Raw genomic sequence first — 21,148 nt, 5'->3', positions numbered from 1 at the left:
ACTGGTGTATCCAGTTGGTTTTAAAAGTCACTAATTAGGGTAATAATCAAGCAGAAACAGTATGAGGTGTTGGGGCATTAGACAAACCCCACATACAGTAATTAGAATCTCAAAAAAAGATTTAAAAAACATGGTTAAGAGCATTAAGAGACTTCATTTCAAATGGACATCTGGTTGTGACTGCCAAAGGTAGTGTTTTTTCTGGCTATGACGTTTTCTGCCAGGAAGAGGTACATCCAGGCAGGCAGACTGTGGATGTGACGCCAGTGGTGGGAAAGCAGTGGTGGAGCACCAACACCTGGAGTGACAGACAATTACAATCATCAGAGCTCTTAAACTGTCACACACACGTGACATTAGTTAAATAGAGATCTCCTGTCCCAGTGTTCAATGTTGTATAACAATAAAATGTGAAAACTCACAAGAGGTGAATACTTTTTAGAGACACTGTACATAGAGCATATGTCTGAGTGTGTGCAAAACTAATATATACTGTATATAAATTCAGAGAGAGACCTTGTTTATTTGTCACAAGGGAAAGGGACACAATCCAAAAAAAAGAACTTCATGCACTGCAAAAAATGAAATCTAAGCAAATGAAAAGTATTTATATCGTGACATTAAATCTTGGTTTCCTTGTTGTAAGAATTGCTGACCTATCAAAAACATTGTATTCTTGATTTTTTAGTTTACTTTAAGAAAACGTGTCAAGTAAATTTTGCTTATCCCATTGCCAGATAGTTTAGCTAAATAAAAGCAAAATAACTCCCATTTGTATTTTTTGTCTAGTTTATATGCATTGTTTTGCACTGTGAAAGCTATAAGACAGCACTGATAAGGTAGTGGTGTGCTCTTTGAGGCCCTCCATCAAATCTCAGCCTCCATCTTGTATGTGCCATCCTTTTATCTTAAGGAATTTAGAAGAAGAAGCAGAGATGGCCAATCAATACAGTTTATTATTTTTTGTATAGTACTCTTCACTGATTGCAGGTACAGAGTACACATAAGAACACAGAATTCTTTAAAATGGCAGTGGAACAAAAATGGGGTTCAACAATATCTGTCTATTAATCAATTGTTGAGCTACGGTCACCCAGCTCTTCTTCTTCCAGACAAAGTAAATTGCGGGTGCAGTTACAGACTGGGGTGCTTTCCTTCATTTAGTCCCGTGTCCTCAAAGTGGACTTATATTGTATACACTTCATCCCTTAAAGTTTTTCCAGTCATCAAACAGTACATGTTTTCAGTGTCTACTTTGATTTATAGTGAAATACCATACATTTTATTCCGAAAAAGTAAACTCTTCACTCCTAATTCTGTCTTGTTTTCATATGTGTATCTAAACAGGTCTCCTTTAGTAAAGTCAAACTTCTTTGACCCAGTCTCTTATCCTCTTTGGCCGAATTTCAGAAACTGTAGCCCTTTGGGTCATTACATAGTGGCACCATCGCAGAGGACACGGCAGCCGGCCGGGCAGGTGCTTTCTTTTCACGCTCCCTGTCCGGGATGTCAGAGTCCCAGCGTGAGCTGCCACTGAAACAATGCATACATTATCTAAGATGGTCATTTCTGGGTCATGATTTAGATATTGATTTAATGGCGTTTAAATTAAATACATGTTCATACTGTTAAATAGGAATAGATTTTCTCTTCACTCTTTTCAAACCACCTGTTTGGAAGCCATGGCATGCAGAGACGTTTTTCACCAGAGTAGAGGAAGATTATACTATGTTGTGCTCAAAAACTGCTTTTAATGGAAGCAATTTTTCAAAACTACTATGCGGTTCTTATTTGTTTGGCTTTGTACAAATATCTCTACAGATGAATTGCTCAGCGTGCAAAAATGCTTACAGTGCACTTTCCTGGTGCATTCAATTGCTTCTCTTATAATAAATCTTGGAAATTTATACTTTAGAAAATAAGCTTCCAACTGAAGATTGAAATGCTCCTTGTTTATAATGTATTCTGTTTGGCTTTATTGTGTACTTGTTTTTTTTTTCCTCACTATTTAGGCTTTTATGACTCAGAATACAGCCAAGCAGAATGAGCACTGCCTCAAGAATTTTGATCTTTCAGAGTACAGGCAGGTCCTGAGTGATCTCTCCATTCAGATCTACCAGCAGCTTATCAGAGTAGCAGAAGGTACTCTCCAGCCCATGATCGGTAAGCTGTTTTCTTATTTTATTCTTACAGCATACCACTCCTTACAGTATATGTGATCTCTGATGTGATGGAACGACTTTTAGTTTCTGCATTAAGAGCTCAGAGGTCTGGTCGATTTCAAATGTATGCATTAGTCTTTCGTATGCAAACTGAACAGACAAAGTGCTTTGATTTAAGCGAGAGATGCATTTTAAGTGAAGGTCAAGATTTATTCAGTAGCTCAACAGACATCGTTGTTTGAAGAACTCCTCTTCCACATTTTTGCTGCAGTTTAAAAGCTTGTATGTTTAAACTCACAGTCCTTTAGTCAATCTATAAGAGTTTTCATTCCCTGCTGTCCAGGGATAGCTCCTACATTGTATTTAATTCTGCTGAGAAATAAAAACTTTTAAGTTTTTGACTAAATGGAAAATCTCATATCCAAGTATGCCAATCGTAATTAAGGGGAAGTGCACTTAGAACTTGAGCCAGCAAACATTTCTTTACATAAAGAGTTATGAGAACCTGGAACAAACTACTGAGTCATGTAGTTAAAGCAGAAACCTTGACAACCTTTGAGAAGTATTTGGATGAGATATTGGGGCAGCTAAGCTATTACCTAAACAAAAGAATTTGAAGGACTGAATGGTCTCCTGTAGTTTGTCAAATTTCTTATGTAAGATGGGTGGATAGATTGATTGATTGTGTAATTCATTTCTGCACCTGCCTTTTCAATTGTAAGGTTATGAAGGAAGCATCAACCTCAAGGCAGGCACTACCTTTTGGCACACTTGTACACACGCCTTCACTCTCTCATACCAGGCTATTTTCAAGAGCCCAGTCAATCTAACTGGTTGATCCTTGGTGTCTGGGATGAAACCAGGCCCGAGGAGAGGGAGGTGCAGCTAGTACATTGCTCTGGGGCCTATGAAGCTCAAGGGGGCCCATGAAGCCCAACGCATCCCATCATTTTTATTATAATTTGAACATTTTTTTTTAATTCATTTAATTTTTTATCGTATTTTTTGAAATTTTGCAAGTCTGTTTAGTTTCAAAATTTAAAAAGGCACGTGGGTCACAGGGTACTCAACAGTTTACAACGTAAGAGACATTCATGAAGGCCGCCCTGGAGAGAAGTCACATGATCTACAAGGGTATTCCCCACTCGGTGGGAAGTGACGAGGAGGAGGGGGTTCCGGGCGCAGTGAGAAAAAAGTCATCAGCCGGCAAACAAGTACGTCACATAGTCACTGCGTTCTAAGACACCACGAATTCGGGAAAGTGGACTAAGTGAACCGTTGTGAACAGTCGAGAAACTAAATAAGTGCCGAAGGAGCATAATACAAAGAAACATCACGAAACCCGAAACGTGTTGTTATATCAAGAAGGGAGACATCCTTACAAACTAAGAACTTTCGCATACAAGATTGCGAAGCGTTGAGTGAGCGCGAAGCAACAGAAGGCCGTGACAATGATAAAATACTTTTGAGTGACATAATACGGTGCATTCACGTCTTTTACTATTATAAATATATTACTTTATTATTACATTTATACCTATACATACTTATCTAAATGTATAAATGTAATCTATGATTATTAGAAATAAATAATAATATACACACATACATGTGTGTATAATTTTGTATAAGGACCCACACACCTTCTTTGCACCCGGGCCCAGTTTTTCTCTCAGCAGCCCTGGATGAAACCAGGGTGCCTAACACATGGGAGAGCGTGTAAATTCCACACAGACACTGAACAGGCTGGAACTCGAACCACGGTCCCTATGAATGTGCCACTATAATCCCAAAATAATATTATTCCCATTTCCAAAAAAGTTGAGACATAATGTAAAATGCAAATGCGACTTCTTTGGGCTGAAGTTCATCTGAGGTGGACTGATGCAAAGTGGAAATATGAGCTATGGTGTAATGAGTCCACCTTTCAATTTGTTTTTGGAGAAAATGGACATTGTGTTCTCAAGACCAAAGTGGCTAAGAATCATCCTTTGTCACCAACACCAGGTTCAAAAGCCCAAATTCTGTCTTGGTCTGGGGGGGGTGTTTGTGCCCATGGCATAATAAACTTGCTTATTTGTGAAGACAACTTTAAGGCTGAAGGGTACCTATGCATTTTGGAGCAACATGTAGACAGTGTCTTTTTCAGATATCTCCTCACTTATTTCAGCAAGACGGTGACAACCACATTCAGCGATTATTACAACAGTGTGGCTTCTCAGTTAGAGAATGCAGCGCTAGACTGGCCTGCCTACAGTCCTGATAAGTCTCCTCTTTAAAACATGTGATACATTATGAAGAGTAAAATATGCCAATGGAGACCTAGGACTGTCCTATATCAAGCAACAATAGGAAAAAAATCCCACTTACAGCATTAGAACAATTAGTGTCTTTGTTCCCAAATGGTTATTTAATGTTATTAAAAGGAAAGGTGATGTAATACATTGGTAAACGCACTCCTGTCCCAACTGTTCTGAATCGTGTTAAAGAATCACATTAAGAATGAAACTGATTAGTTTAAACTTCACATATCTTGTCTTTGTACTGTTTTCAATTAAATCACTGCTTTCTGTTTTTCTTTGCATTTCACGTCCTGTCTCAACTTTTCTTGGGAGTGAGGTTGTGCAATTAATCATTTTGTATGAAGCAAAGTCCTTTTGAAATGAAATCCATTCAGTTAAACTTGAAAGAACATTATGTGGTTTCGTGTGTAATAGTTCTCTACTGTAATGAAAGTGAATGTCGAGGAAAACAATTAGTTTTGAACGTTGGCCATTTAAAAGATAATCAGTATAACAGAAATTCTCAGCCCACTGTATTATCCAATTAATTCTGTGAATCAATGGTTTTTAAGTACTTCTGCCTCTTTTATATATATTTTAATGCCTACAGGTTTGATCAATGATCTGTAATCACTATCTTCTGTTTGTAGTTTCTGCCATGCTGGAGAGTGAGAGCATTCAGAGTCTTTCTGGAGTGAAGCCCATGGGTTATAGAAAGCGTTCATCTAGCATGGTGGATGGTGACAACTGCTACTCTCTGGAGGCTGTCATCCGACAACTAAATGCCTTCTACAATACCATGTGTGACCATGGACTAGACCCTGAGATTATCCAGCAGGTCTTTAAGCAGCTTTTCTACTTAATCAATGCGATTACCCTGAATAATCTTCTGCTTCGTAAAGACATGTGTTCCTGGAGCACAGGCATGCAGCTCAGGTGGGTGGTCTTGCCATGTTTGAAGACTATATTGACAGTACTTTGGCTGTTACTGTGTGTCTCATTTTTGTCTTATGTTAGTGTGTCTGTGTTCTAATAGTAGCAGGTTTGCACACTCATGTAGTGCTACATATAAGTGCTAATATAAATGTACTTTAAGTGGTATTTATGAAATTAATTAGTGGAAATATAGGAAATTATCAAGTTTGTCTTCATTTGCCCTATTATTCAAGTACAATTTAATATAATTTCCGTGTAATTAACAGGTTTACCGACTACTCAAGAGTATGAGTAAAACATTTGTGACCTACATAAGGCACTCCTGCCACGCAAACCCGACACAGACAGACGCAGAGGCACAATTACAGCACACATGCTTTTTATTTTTCATTTGCATCATGGGAAACGCCTTCCCCTTTTCCCAAAAGTACAGCACAGTTCAAAGCACAGCACAAAACTGTTCTTGTTTGTTTCTTTCTCTTCCTCTTTCCTCCACTCCTCTGGACAGACTTCGTCTTCTCCCACCTGACTCTGGCTCTCGGAGTAGTGGCTGCTGACTTCTTTTATAACGCACCCGGAAGTGCTTCAGGTGCTCATTGTTCCACTTCCGGTAGCACTTCTGGGTGTGGCTGTATCACACTCCAACTCCCATGGAGCCCTGCGGGAGTCCGAGGCACCGCTGCCACCTAGCGCTCCAGGGGAGGTATTGCTCTGGATATGCTCCTTTCCCCAGTCCTTCTGGCCACACATTTCATTGATATTATCTGGTAATATGGATCTCTTAACACTTCGGTACTGACGACACAGAGAGTTACTTATTTCCATCTTAATTGTGATTAAAGGACAAGTAACCTGGATCTTTGTAATTCACAGTTCCATGTAAAACCTTTGGACACCCCTGACCCAATTACATAATTTATTGATACTTGAAGTAAAAAAAAAAAAAACAGTAAACAGTAACTTCAATAGCAAACAAATACAGTTGCAATTTGTGTTCGAGTTATAGAACTTCTTAGGTCGTTTTTCTGATGTACCAGTTAAAGAGCTTGTTAGATCAGACGTGTGGTCTGGCTGAGCTCAATTAAGTGGTAATCTGTTCAAGAATTGTTAGAAGGGCACCCAAACATTTTCAAATACCACATTTACTCTTTTATTTTTTTCTTACATTTCATTAAATAAATTTTAACAATTTCCGAAAAAATGTATTTGTTTTAGGTTGTTTGCTGACAGGGTTGTATTTACTATATTTTATAGTAATGCCAACATAGTTTAGCCAGAAGTGTCCAAGGTTTTGGATGTAACTGTATAAAATTCACAGTTACTGTAATGCAGTGTACCTCTATAAAATTAAGAACGCTGACAGTTAGCACACCTATAACATCTTTAGTATTCAATTCAATAATTCAGAACTGCTGAGCAGGGAGGGACTATTCATGCAATAAACAGAACATTTTGTTTGCACTGTCTAAGTCTGAACTGATGTACAGCATATTTCCTGGTGGTGTTTCACAGGTATAACATTAGCCAGCTGGAGGAGTGGATACGAGGCAAAAACCTGCACCAGAGTGGAGCAACCAGCACTTTGGAGCCCCTTATCCAGGCTGCACAGCTACTTCAGATCAAGAAGAAAACCACAGATGATGCTGAAGCCATCTGCTCTCTTTGCGCAGCACTGACCACACAGCAGGTAGGGGTTACTTAGCAGCCCCCCAACATTCTTCATTTAATTTAGCTGTAATGCTGCTTGCTCAGACTCTTTTGACCAGAAGCAGTTGAGAAGGGTGTATAATTTATTTTTATGAAATGAAAAAAGTAAGAGAAAGTCTAACCTTACATTGTCTTCAAATTCTCACTCAGTGCTGTACCTCACAGGTCTTTTTTGACCTGATTCTAAGATTCCATTTTAGAAGCCCTGGGCATCACATTTTTCACCTCAAATCAATTTTATATGGATTGGCAATCTAAACCTGTGGCACTGATGATCCCGAGGTTTACAACAAATGACAATTAGGATGTTTTTATGGGTTTTGAACAGAGTACAATAAATGGAGAGCAAAATCCACTAAAGCATATGGTGGATCAAGATTGACCCAACGGACATGGCAGTGTACAATAAAAACTTTTTTTTTTTGCATTGTTAAGGCACTTTAATAAATGCTTTCACACTTCTCTGCTTAAAAGTTGACACCTGGTATGTTTTTATGGGACATAAACAAACAACATACCCTAAGTGCAGTGGAAATGCCCCTAAAGTCAATGGTGGGTCAAAAATGACCCAAAAGATGTGGCAAGGAAAATGTTTTTAGATGCTGTGCAAATTATGTGATGTTTACATTATTCCTTTTCACTGTTCATTAATTGGGGGAAATGTACTGAAAGTCACAAAGGTTTAACCTGAGCAGATGAGGTTCCATCCATCCATTTTACACAGGGTCACGGGGGTCTGCTGGAGCCAATCCCAGCCAACACAGGGCACAAGGCAGGAACCAATCCTGGGCAGGGTGCCAACCCACCGCAGGACACACACACAAACACACCCATTAGGGCCAATTTAGAATCGCCAATCCACCTAACCTGCATGTCTTTGGACTGTGGGAGGAAACCGGAGCGCCCGGAGGAAACCCACGCAGACACGGGAGAACATGCAAATTCCACGCAGGGAGGACCCGGGAAGTGAACCCGGGTCTCCTAACTGCGAGGCAGCAGCGCTACCACTGTGCCACCCGCAGATGAGGTTCTTTTACTGATTTCAAACAAAAAACTCTGTTATGAAGGTATGGTAACGATTAACTAAGTAGATGTTGCTTAACCTTCCCATAGGCCTCTTTATAATGAGTTATTGTGACTGTCTGGATCAGACTATTTTTAAAAAGTATAACTGGATATGCAAGCAAGATATTTGTCTGTAAGCTTGCCATCATAAAGGAATACACCACTCAAAAAAGTTTTTATTTTTATTGTTTTCATTATTTACTTCATGTAGCTTGTAGTGATAGCTGAGAAAAAAATGTAATTTCATCTTTTCATACAGAATGGAGATAAAAAAAAGTGTTTGATATAATAAAGGTCCATGGTGACCAACGATGGACAACAGCAAACGATATTAAAAAGTCCGTGAAAAAAAATTTCAAACTAGTCGTATTGTACAATCCACATGTCATGTTGTCCAGTCGTATGTTCACAATGTCCCAAGTTTATATAGTTTCGGTATATTGTTAAATAAACCACTTCCAGGAAATGCTCTTTTGAATTGTAGACCCACCTCCCACAATTACATTTCATAATACCAATGTGATGTCAAATATAAGTAAATGGTAAAAAAAAAATATATATATATATATGTTTTATAGGTATTTATATAGTGGCTTACCTGGACAAACCCTCTCCGAGATTAATTCAAGGTGCTTCTACAGCAGGGAAAATAAGTATTGACCGCGTCAACGCTTTTCTCAGTAAATATATTTCTAATGGTGCTATTGACATGACATTTTCACCAGATGTTGCTAACAACCCAAGTAATCCACACTTATAAAGAAGACAAAACAAATCAGTCCATAAATGAAGTTATGTGTAATAAAATGGAATGACACAGGGAATAAGTATTAAGCACATGAAGAAAAGGTGGTGCGAAAAGGCCTGGAAAGCCAAGAAACAGCTGAAATCTGTCAGGATGTAGAAAGCAATCCTGCCTCCTATCAGTGAAAATGAATATCAGCTGGTTTAGTCCTAATTGATGGCCTATAAAAAGGGCTCTCATTACCAAGATGTCACACGAAAAGCATCTCATGATGGGTAAAAGCAAAGCGCTCTCAAGGCCTTCGAAACCTTATTGTTGCAATCATACTGATGCCGTTGGTCACAGACGAATTTCTAAACTTCTGAATGTTCCAGTGAGCACCGTTGGGGAAAGAACATCATTTCACTATAAACCTTGAGTTTGTTATACACAAGATGCATCTGCTGCTTATTTTTTATAATAAATACACATTTTTTGGGTGATGTAGTCATTGTAATGAAAAATCTCTGTAGGCACTGTAGAAATAAAGTTTTTTTCTGTGTTTTTTAAACTTCCATCAAGTTGCATAGTAGTTCCCCAGTACTCAATAGGTAAATATGGGTACTACAGCTGACAAGTTTTTAAAACTAATAACTGGTTGAAACTTCCTGTGTAAATGCATTTTGTAAACAAATATTCTTATTTTTCCACCTTAACATTCTACTTTGTTTTGACACTAGATTGTAAAAATACTGAATCTGTATACTCCCTTGAACGAATTTGAAGAAAGAGTAACTGTGTCATTCATCAGAACTATTCAGGTAAGTTTCTTTTAACATACTCATCTATATATTTTGCAGTGTTCTGTTATCATATAATTATTCTAGTTTTTTTCTAATCATGCTCCCTCCATTTCTGCCTATTTTCCCAATCTGCACGGTAACACATTCTGAATCTATCCCTGCAAGAGTAAGTTTAAACCTGATGGTGTGGCTTTTGGCTTTTAGGAGCAAACTCCTATGTAGTCTCCACACTGAAGCCGACCCCAACGATAATTAATGTATGATCAACCGCAGGGCTGTTGCTTTTACTTCTCACTGCCAGTTATTAGATTTTCCCACATCCTAGTGTTGAATTTTGTTAATTAAATATCCATCCATCCATTATTCAGCCCGCTATATCCTAACTATAGGGTCACAGGGATCTGCTGGAGCCAAACCCAGCCAACAAAGGGCACAAGGCACGAAACAAACCCCAGGCAGGGTGCCTGCCCACCACAGGTTAATTAAATATGACTTTGATAAATTAAGTTCCAACTGTAAAATGGCTTATGCGTGTGAATGTGCCACACAGTTGACTAGACGTGTCGTCAGATGAGATACCACCTCAAAAATGAGTGCTTACATCTTGCACCCCTTGCTCCCAGACTGGAAGGATAATACCTGATAGAAGTAATTGTATGGGGCCAGTCTAGAAACACCTAAAAAATCCAAAAGGACTTACGCACTTGGGCGGCACAGTGGCACAGTGGTAGCACTGCTGCCACTCGTTAAGGAGACCTGGGTTCACTTCCCGGGTCCTCCTTGCATGGAGTTTGAATGTTCTCCCCGTGTCTGCGTGGGTTTCCTCCCACAGTCCAAAGACATGCAGGTTAGGTGCATTGGTGATCCTAAATTGTCCCTAGTGTGTGCTTGGTGTGTGGGTGTGTGGCACCCAGCCCGGGGTTTGTTTCTGCCTTGCGCCCTGTGCTGGCTGGGATTGGCTCCAGCAGACCCCCATAACCCTTTATTTAGGATATAGCAGGTTGGAAAATGACTGACTGACTGACTTATGCACAAAGCTACATAAATTAAATTGTACAGAAGAATGGGTGACTAGGCCTTTTGGTCAGTACCCATGCCAGTGTACAGAAAAGTGTCCTCAGGTAGGGACACAATCAAGCCTTGTTAGAAGAAGATTAAAAACAAAAAATTAAAGTTTTCTTAAATATTGCCCAGACCACTTGGCTGAGTAATCCTGTGGGTTACAAACATCTGCACTCATACAGATGATATAAACTCCAAAGATTCCTTCATAGTTCATGCCAGTGATGTCTTATTCACTGTAGCCAGATGATAGCAGCTAATTAGCAAGCCCTCCCGAGGTAATATTTATAAAAATAAACAGAAGAATATGCGTTACACAATCATTTTCCTCAAAATATTTTTGATAACATAATCTGTAGTGGTATTCCACAATAAACTATGCAATATTTACTGCATGGTGTTTTCTTTTTGAGAACTATAATGGGCTAAGCCAGCTCCTTCACTTAAAGTTTGACTTGGCAATAATGCTACTTGTGTGGAAGACGTCCATTTGAAATATAGTATACATAAAGCGTGCTGTTTCTAGAATTATACGTATTTTCCAGAGGCTTCAGCAAATTACAAAGAATTAACTAGGCCAGGGGACATGGGACTGAAGTAGTGGAGGTCCTGTTTTGGAAAAATTATCGCTCCTTCCAGAACTTTTTTTTTTGTTCTGTCTTATACAATTCCTTGTATTAGGAATTTGATAGTTTTCACATGTCTCTAGGGGTCAGAGCACAGCGTCAGCCATTGTACAGCGCCCCTGGAGCAATTGCATGTTTAAGGGCTTTGCTCAAGGGCCCAGCAGAGTAGGATCCCCTTTGGCAGTAACAGGGATTTGAACCGGCAACCCAACACCGGTCTTTAGCCTCAGTCATTATGGCTGACTACTGACTGACTGTTGCGAGCTGTGCTCATTGCTGTCGGCAGCCAAGTTGACTTAATGCAAATTAACTTTTCCATGCTGACAATTCACTTTAATGTACGCATATGTGTATAATGCATTCACTCGTACAGAGCTAACTCGACATGGGTACGTATGTTGAGACGTCATGTAAGATGCAACATTAATAATGCATTCCAAACAGTAATAAACTAGCACATAGAACACATGTAGTATCTGATTGATACGGAGGGGCCGGACATAGTTATTCGCCTACCCAGTAATACTGTCAAATAAATGGAATAGATGGTTAGTGATGCTACTTCACAACATGAGGGATGTGGTTTCAATTTCCAGGTGGTCCACTGACTTTCAGGAGTGTAGACATTGACTGTGTGCCCCATGTATTGTCACAGCCCAACGACATGCAGCATAGCTTAATCTGCACAATATGTAGCAGTGTGGCTGTTTGCATACGTGTGTTCTGCTTTAGAGTCTGTGCTGTCAGAATGGGCTTCATGTTGCTGCAGTCTTGTACTGAGTACAGGATTATATAGCAGGGGGTTTTCTCTTTTAGAGCTGTAATGACCTAAGCCAGCTTCCTTCCTTAAAGTTTGACTTTACAATAATGCTACTTGTCTGGAACGTGTGCATTTGAAGTCTAGCATGCTGGTGTTACTAGTCAAGCTTCTGAAACGCATAAAGTGTGCTGATTCTAGTATCCTATGCAGAGGCGTCAGATACCAGTGAATAATAACATTACAACTGCATCACTTAAGCAGTATTTAAAAAAAAGAAAGCCATGATGAGTGTGTGAATGTGCTGTGTGTTCTCATGTTATGTCTTGTAACCACCGTGGAACGTCTCCCAGAGTTTATGCCCTGTTGCTAATTATTAGGATTGGGGTGAAGTTCTACCCCAGCCTTTTCTTTTGCCTCCATTTTGCTTCTGTCCTTTTGTACCTGTGTGTGTTGCCATCCAACAATAATTATGCTGCTGTCAAGTGATTAGAGAAGTAAGATCCATTAAAACAGGATGTTCTGCTACGTCATTTGTTGAAAAACTAGTGCAAAAAAGTCGTTTTCCAAAAGCTGCTAATGTTTCTGTGATTCTAGCACCTTTCTGACTCATTTGCCTGCCTTTACCTGTGTATGGGCTTCTGAGTGTTTAACTTTAATGACTACTGGGATTTGCAGACTTTAATAAAGCATTTACAGTAATCCCTCGCTATATCGCACTTCAACTTTCGCGGCTTCACTCTAACACGGATTTTATATATAAGCATAACTAAATATATAACACGGATGTTTTGCTGCTTCACGGGTTTCTGTGGACAATTTACTTCTGGTACATGCTTCCTCAGTTGGTTTGCCCAGTTGATTTCATACAAGGGACGCTATTGGCGGATGGTTGAGAAGCTACCCAATCAGAGCATGCAGTTAAGTTCCTGTGTGCTGATTGGCTCAGCGACAGAGCGCCGAATTCGATTCCGCTGCGTTATCCAGGAAGTCTTGTCTTGCTCATTCAGCAGCAACGTGTTTCGCTGTGTAAAGAGTTAACTGTTGTGTTTATGTGACGAGGATGGATAGGATTAGAAATGAGTACATGAGCTCAAGTTGGACGGTTGGGAGACAAAGACAGAGAGGCAAGATTGCATTGGTTTGGACATGTGCAGAGGAGAGATGCTGGGTATATTGGGAGAAGGATGTTAAGGATAGAGCTGCCAGGCAAGAGAAAAAGAGGAAGGCGTAAGAGAAGGTTTGTGGATGTGGTGAGAAAGGACATGCAGGTGATGGGGGTAATAGAACAAGATGCAGAGAACAGGAAGATATGGAAGAAGATGATCCACTGTGGTGACCCCTAATGGGAGCAGCTGAAAGGAGAAGAACAAAATTGTTTACTTAATCATTTATTTTCTTTGAGTGGCACAGTACTGAGTGCTGCTCCAATAACCCTGTTTTCCTTCTCTAATCTCCATGGAGTTCAGCTGTTCTTCCCTTGTCTGTGTGATTTACTCCCACTTCCTAAGTACACAAAAGTTAAGTAACAGGTGTCTCTAGATCGGCCCTGGATGAGCATGTGTGTGTGTGACTGTGACTTGCAGTGAACTGTCACTCCTTCTAGAGTTGATTCCTGTCTTGTACCTGATGTCGCTGAAATATAGTGGCAAGAAAAAGCATGTGGACACTTTGGAAGCAACCACGTTTGTGCACAAGGAGAAGTCGAGCAAAATGACACCTTTTATTGGCTAACTGAATAGGTTACAATATGCAAGCTTTCATTGCAACCTGAAGAAGGGACCTAAGCTGCCTCAAAAGTTTGCACATTGTAATCTGTTCGGTTAGCCAATAAAAGGTGTCACTTTGCTTGACCTCTCTTTGCATCCATTATGGCTAACACGGTACAACACCGTACTGCTAGACACAGTTGTGTATAAATGTACCTATAAATATGGTGTGAGTGTCAAAGTTACAATAATGACCTAGCACAATCTCTTTTAACTAATAATGCACATATTATTGTATTGTTCTTGATAACTTCATCATTGACGAATTCACAGGTATACAATGGAAAAGGTTTGTGAACCCCTAGGCTGATGACTTAAACCAAAGCAAACTGGAGTCAGGAATTAGCAAACTTGGAGCCCAGTCAATGAAATAAGATTGCAGGTGTGGTTTTGAGCTACTCTGACCAATATTTTGACCGTTTTCACTTTGATATTCACAAGATTCATCTGCTGATATCAAGTGGGCCTTGAAGAAAAAAAAAGATCTCAGAAGGTTGATGATCAAGAATTGTGGATTTTTTAAAGTTTTACAAAGTAATTTCAAAGAGTTTTGATATTTATTAGTCCACAGTTAATCAAACTGTGCATAAATGGAGGTGATTTAGTACTATGGCTGCTCTCCCTAAGAAATGGGCGCCCAGCCAAGATGGCTCGAAAAGCACAGCTAAGAATGCTCAATGCGGTACAAAAGAACACCAGGGCAACAGCTAAAGGCTTCACAGAATCATTAACACAAGTTAACATCTCTGTTCACGAGTCTGCTTTACACAAATCATTGAACGGACGTGGTCTCCATTACGAAGAGCCTCTGCTCTTCAAGAACAACATCACTTCATGCCTGAAGTTTGCCAAAGACCACCTTGGCACTCCACAACACTACTGGGGAAAATGCTGTGCAGGCTGATGAAAATATGATTCAATGTTTTTCATAAGGAATACATTGCAGTGTGTATGGTGTAAAAAAAAAAAAAGGGCAACACGTAACATGAAAACCTCACCCCAGTGATGAAGTACAGTGGAGGAAGCATCATGATTTGGGACTGCTTTGCTGTCTCGGGGCCTGGAAAGCTTGCCTTCATCGAGGGGAAAATAAATTATTAAGTTTAATAAGATATCCTATGGGATAATGTTAGGGTGGCTGTCCACCAGCTAAGCTCAGTAGAAAGAAGATGACCCTAAATATTGAAGTAATTCTGCTACAGAACGGCTTAAAAAAAGGCAATCTGTCTTTGGTAAGTTTCTTGGTCAAACTGTCAAAACCCTAACCCTAATCCAACAGAGTGGCTGTGGAATGACCTCAAGAGAGCCTTTCACTCCAGACACCCTAAGAACATGACTGAGCTGAAGCAGTTCTGAAAGGAAAAACAGCCCAGAATTCCTTGTGAACGTTGTGCAGGTCCCGATCCCCAGCTACTGGAAGAGCTTGTTAGTTATTGCTAGCAAAGAAGGTTCAACCATTTATGAAATCCAAGGGTTTATTTTCTTCTTCCACAGCACACTGTGAATGTTTGAAGGTTGTGTTCAAGTAAGACTAGTAAGATTATACTTGTTTTTGTCATGGTAGCATAAGCATTTTGTGATTGTCTATATTTCTGACTTAGATGATGATCAGATTGCATTTTATGACCAGTTAATCCAGAAATCCAGGTAATTCCAAAGGATGCTTTTTCTTTCCACCCTAGGCTCGGTCCCCCTACAACGCTGAATTAGAATAAAAAAGTTTCTAAAATAAATGATTGCCATCATTATTATCATCATTCAATGTAATTTTTCTTTTCCTTCCCCAGGCTCAACTTCAGGATCGACAAGACACCCCACAACTGCTGCTGGATTTCAAACACACCTTCCCGGTTCTGTTCCCGTACACACCTTCAGCCCTCAGCCTGGACTCCCTGCACATACCTGCCAGTCTTAACCTGACCTTCCTCACCAGAGTTTAAAATGGCGCCATCCACAGCTGTCGCAGTTGAAGGGGAAATCGTGTGAGGTAGCCCGCCTTGGACGATCTAGGAATTTATTTGCAAGGCAACTTGAAGTACCAGAAATGTACTGAACCTTTTTTATCAAACATTGGTGGCACTTTACGACAATAGTTACTGTTCTGAATAGCACTGTGATACGTTCCTCATCACTGCAGCTAAACGTCAAGGATCAGCAGTTTGCATTTAAACAAAACAAATGCATTTGAATGACTGGCGTGGGATTTCTAAGGAACCCATTTGCACTGTGTTGAACACACTGGTTGATTGTTGTTATTTCAATGGAAAAAGTCTGGTTTTCTTTTCTGTATGTTAACTTCACGTATTTATTTTGTAACAAAATAGAAGATTGACAGTACATCAGCTTTTGTGTAAATTTAAATATATAGATATTTACCACTTTCTAAATAGCCTGCTTCACCCATCCTCTCAGCATATTTTCCCTTAATAATTATCAGCACCCGAGTGATGGTCATAGAAAGAATTAAAGCCTCACCTTTATTGAGTCTCTTTTTTTTTTATCCTTTTACCCAAATTCTCAGCAGCAGTCAGAGACTATTGACTACACCAAATAGAGCCTTATGTTTCTTTATCAGTTTTACTTCCCATTCTTTATGATAATGAACATCATAAAAAAAAAATCCTGGGAGGTCCAGGCTGATATGACATTTTAGAGCACTGTCATCAAGACAAAAGAGCAGTTGAAACTTCTCACTATTGCACACTACTTTTTGATTCTGTGAGTAGCACCAGTATATGTTTGCCCTGTTTGGTTTAGGGCTCACTCCAGCCCTCTTTTAATGATTTTATTACACTATAGAAAATGTTCTTGGTCAAGAGAACTCCTGACATTCATCTCGTAATCCACGTTCATACAAACCACACAGAATATCACCGCTACACTCAATGCAGATTAAGTGAGATGATGCCATCTAGTGGATGCCAGTTAAACCTCACATTGCACATGCAGTCTGGTCTTTATTAAGACTTGGGTTTCGGAAGCCACATCTGATCACAGCATATCTTCATTTTGGGAAAGAAAATATTCCTCCCTTCTTAACATTCACAAAGCTGCACTAAAGTGCAATAAAGTCATTCAGTAAATGCGTCAACTTAATGTCACGACGACGGATGTGGCCACTTTGGCAAAGCAGTGTGTTCAAATAATCACTGAGGATGGCAAATTTAATCAGTGTAATAGAAAACCATAAAAGAAAAAGAAAGCTTGAGCACGTTTTTATATCACATAGTAGAAAGAAGTCAATTTTGTTTTCACTTACGGTAATAATGCATATACCAAGTTTCTCATTTGTGTTTTTTATGTGAAGGTTTGTATTGTAGCATTGTTTTCTTGGCTACTCAGTTCAGAAGGCGTGTGAATATTATTATATACGTTAGAAGGATGGATGAATGTGTTAAGTGTCTCAAAGCCTCACCTTGAGTGCCCTGCGCGGGTGACGTCCTCTAATATAAAACGAATACACGTCACTCTCTTCACGCGCGAATCGTGTTGTATTTACGCAGAGTGTGTGCTTAGGAGATTTGTCTGGGACTTCCAGTGGGACGGTGGAGAGAGGAGACCCACGCACAAACCACTTGCTGAATATTCCACAAGAAGGGAACCGTTTGCCCAGATTTGTAAACAGAAGGCCCTCCCTCAGTTTTAAATAATAGACGGGTGCTTTGTTTTATTTTATGAGATTTGGTGCAAGTTTAGTATTTTATCCCTGGTGATCCCAATTAGTTGGTATATTGATGATTTGGCACTCATGATAGACCATATGACTTCAATCTAAATGAGCAATCATTCCTAAAATAGCGTTGCCATGTGCACACCAATCCAGAGATCTGAACAAAATCTTACCCATTAAAACATGACATGCTAGGAAGTTGTAGGGTCAGCCATTCTGCTGGTGACGTGCAGGTTAACGATTCTGTCGTCCATTTTTAGCACATGCTAGTTAGATCGGACTCTTCCTTACTGAGTGTGAAGATAAATCAAATGAAGCGATTTCCTCACCCAATATTTGCTGTCCCAAGCCTTACTGAGCCAGGCAGACGGGAGCTCGCGGATCTGAAGACACTGACATTCCTTTCTCATATTCTCGAATTTAGCTACGTGTGTAAATCCTAGAAACACATTCAGATCTCAAGGGCAGCGTGCTGGATTTTTATATTTGTACTGTGATCTAAACAGTAAACTGACCAATGTAAAAGACAAAAAAAAAAAAAAACGATTCTAAACTTTCTTTAATATGAAGTTCTAACACAAGCAGCTAGCTGACGTGATTGAAACACGGTACCACTTACTTCTTAATGCACGGCCAGCTAGCACAAGTTAGGAAATGGTTTGTTTTTTGTCATGTATTTGTTCATTTGTATTTATTTTGAAATATAAATAATAGATATATATTTTATTTTATGCCAATTTCTCGAACAGCTCCATCTGGACTCCTCACCTCCTCGGGCAGCTTCACCGGCCGGGCGTCTCGACGCTGTGTGAGCTGCTGGACGTGACGTGGCGTGACGTGACGTGACGTAAGCAGGGGGTACCAACAGCTCAATGTGGTCTTCTCAACCACCAATGCTTCCTTGGCTTTAGTAACTAATAAATGTTTATATGTAATTTTTTTGTATGTAAATTATACTGCAAGCCAAGGTTAAAGGGGAAATTCACTTAAAAGTACACCTTTCTTTGTTTATTTTTTTATCCAGTAATTTCTAATTTGTGTACTTAGAGTCTGCTTTCCTGATTACTGTCAAGGCCTGGGTAAAATAAGGGTGTATACAGTACGCCTTCTCTGTGTGTGTATATGAAATGTACTTAATATAAAAATGAATACTTATACATACAAATAGAAAAAAAAAATGTTTTTCCCTTTTTGAACAATGTGTAATAAAATAGTCACAGAACAAAGTTATTATATGAATTAAAATAATTTTCATTAAAGTGTTGCCTATTTGGTTACTTTAAAATGACAAAAGGGTTTTTGTATATCATCTGTATGTATATAGAATGCTGAGGGATGTGTCCTTCTGTCCCGTGATTACTCACAAATCACTTTAGCTTGGACCTTCATCTTTATTGAAAGCGATACACACTGGTGAACACACAAAATGTGGCTCCCCATAAGTTATCAGGTTTTGCGTCTTTCTTATGGCCAACAGTACGGGTGAAATGATCAAGAAGGTGACAATTGCAGAAAGAAAAAGAAGAGCAGGAACATCTGCTGAGCATGAAGCAAATTGCGGAAGTTGATTACACCATAGGAAGAAGAAGAATGTCAGCACTGGCATCTGCTATCTTAATCAAAAGCTTATGACGTGATGTAAGCTCTTAAATGAAAAAAATGTAGCTAGTGACACAAAGGTATTGGCGTGCGCGCCTTTCAGACGGGCGGCAAGCTGCATAGGTAAACTGATCGAGTAAGTGACATGGCGGAAACAAAAAGAAAAGTCAACATCTGCTGAGCTTGAAGCAATTAGCTGCAGCCTATATTATGTGATTAGGACAAGAAGAAGAAGGACAGCTTCAGCATCCGCTGCGTGTTGAACACATGTGGCACGGCAACCTGCTGGTCATCGAAAACTATAGGGGCTGCAGCCTTCACTTTGGGAGGTCCGTATGTTTCCTGATTTAATAATAATAATAATAATATGGAGAACTCATACAATTAATTAGACCTCACTCTGCTAGAGCTCTGCTGGTATCCTCCAGGATGCACAAGTCACCCCCCCCCGACATCTCTTAGATCTCCAGGCCTGGTTGCTGCAGGTTTTCATGTTTTTCCTAATCAGTGACCAGTTTTTCACTACTAATTCACTCCTTTTCCCTTCATTTTAATAGCCCTGTTTTTAAGGATTCAGCCCTCTGAACTGATTATTTTCTTCATTAAATGACAGCCAAACAGAAATGAGACATGAAACGAGCCAACAGATGACCAGCTAAATTGGGGCTTCAAACTCCAACCAGTTTCTTAATGAGAAGCCGATTCTTGCTGTTAATTAAACTCGTTATTTAATTCCATGGCTTGTTGCTGCTCTCATTGTGCCACAGCTGATATTTCCAAAACTGTTGGTTTTCTGTTTTTTTATAAGACCACCGTCAAGATGTTTAGGTGACCTGAGAGATCAGCCTTACTGAGACCTTCATCTTTCTTTATTTTCAGATAGTGTGTGCTGGGCACAGGTGAGCTGGTCATGTGGTGGTTTGTTTTGTGTCTCATTATTGTTTGGCTGCTAATTAAGGAAAAAGAAACAACTAAGGAGCCTGAGCCAAGTTAATTAAAACTAAGGCAAAAGAAGTCAATGAGCAGCAAATGAATGAAAAAGATGGTTAGAATAAAAATCTGTTCCATGACCGGAGTCCGACACCCCGTCTTAGATGTGTCATTTGCTTTGAACAGGTGTAGGCACACTGATTTATAAAGTTGTTAAGCAATTCCATACATTTCTTGTATTTATTCAAAGGGGGGGGGGGGGGTAAATGGATGGCATTAAAGGAATACCATCCATCCATTATCCAACACGCTATATCCTAACTACAGGGTCACGGGGGTCTGCTGGAGCCAATCCCAGCCAGCACAGGGCGCAAGGCAGGAAACAAACCCCAGGCAGGGCGCCAGCCCATCACAGTTAAAGGAATGATCCTCCTAAAAATGATATCTTTTTATAGGTTACTTACCCCTTGTAGCATTTAGTGATGGCTAAAAAAAAAAAGAATCTCTTATTTTCAGGTATAGAGGAGATAACAATGTTTCTCACAGGATAGGCGTCTATGGTGACCAATGAAGGACAACTGTAAACCGGATCAAAAGATCCATAAAAACAATATCACACTAGTCATGTCGCATACTCATCAACTCGTCAAGTCATACACTAACAACATCTCAAACATGTATTTCTACTAAAATATTCTCAAATAAACCACTTTCAGAAATTGAAATTGTGAACAAAAATGGAACACAATCTGATGTGCCCAAGTGTTTGAATTGTAGACCCGCCTCCCTGCCTCATTCATTGGTCAGGTGTCCAGCTAAGTAGCAACTTATTCATTGGCTAACGTCACTCTTCACCTGATATCAACAGAACGCAGGCACGGAGAGGAAAGTAAAACTAAAGATTACAAGTTCAGTAAGAAAAGTGAATGAAAGCCTTATGAGGATGAGAATATACTGCAGACTGCAGACTTGAGCATATCCAAGCTGCTTCAACAAGCAGAAGCTCAATTGACCCGTGCAGCTTCACAAACCGACACTAAGCAATCCCGAGGTCCT

General features: G+C 39.7%; 1 protein-coding gene across 2 annotated transcripts in view; it reads left to right on the top strand.

Moving 5' to 3' along the window:
- Window positions 1-18,106, top strand: part of myo5b (myosin VB) — a 537,981-nt gene extending 519,875 nt beyond the window's left edge. For both annotated transcript variants that reach the window (XM_039750391.1, XM_039750392.1), the window contains 5 exons: window positions 2,013-2,163; window positions 5,095-5,380; window positions 6,893-7,067; window positions 9,617-9,697; window positions 15,681-18,106. In XM_039750391.1, coding sequence (XP_039606325.1) covers window positions 2,013-2,163; window positions 5,095-5,380; window positions 6,893-7,067; window positions 9,617-9,697; window positions 15,681-15,833 — 846 coding nt within the window. In that variant the 3' untranslated portion in view covers window positions 15,834-18,106. The remainder of the gene's footprint in view (window positions 1-2,012; window positions 2,164-5,094; window positions 5,381-6,892; window positions 7,068-9,616; window positions 9,698-15,680) is intronic.
- Window positions 18,107-21,148: the final 3,042 nt, after the last annotated feature.

Source organism: Polypterus senegalus, chromosome 4 (genome assembly GCF_016835505.1).
Source record: "Polypterus senegalus isolate Bchr_013 chromosome 4, ASM1683550v1, whole genome shotgun sequence".
Lineage (NCBI taxonomy): Eukaryota > Metazoa > Chordata > Cladistia > Polypteriformes > Polypteridae > Polypterus > Polypterus senegalus.
Note: the sequence above shows the minus strand (reverse complement) of the source record. Positions and strands in the feature narration are given on the sequence as shown.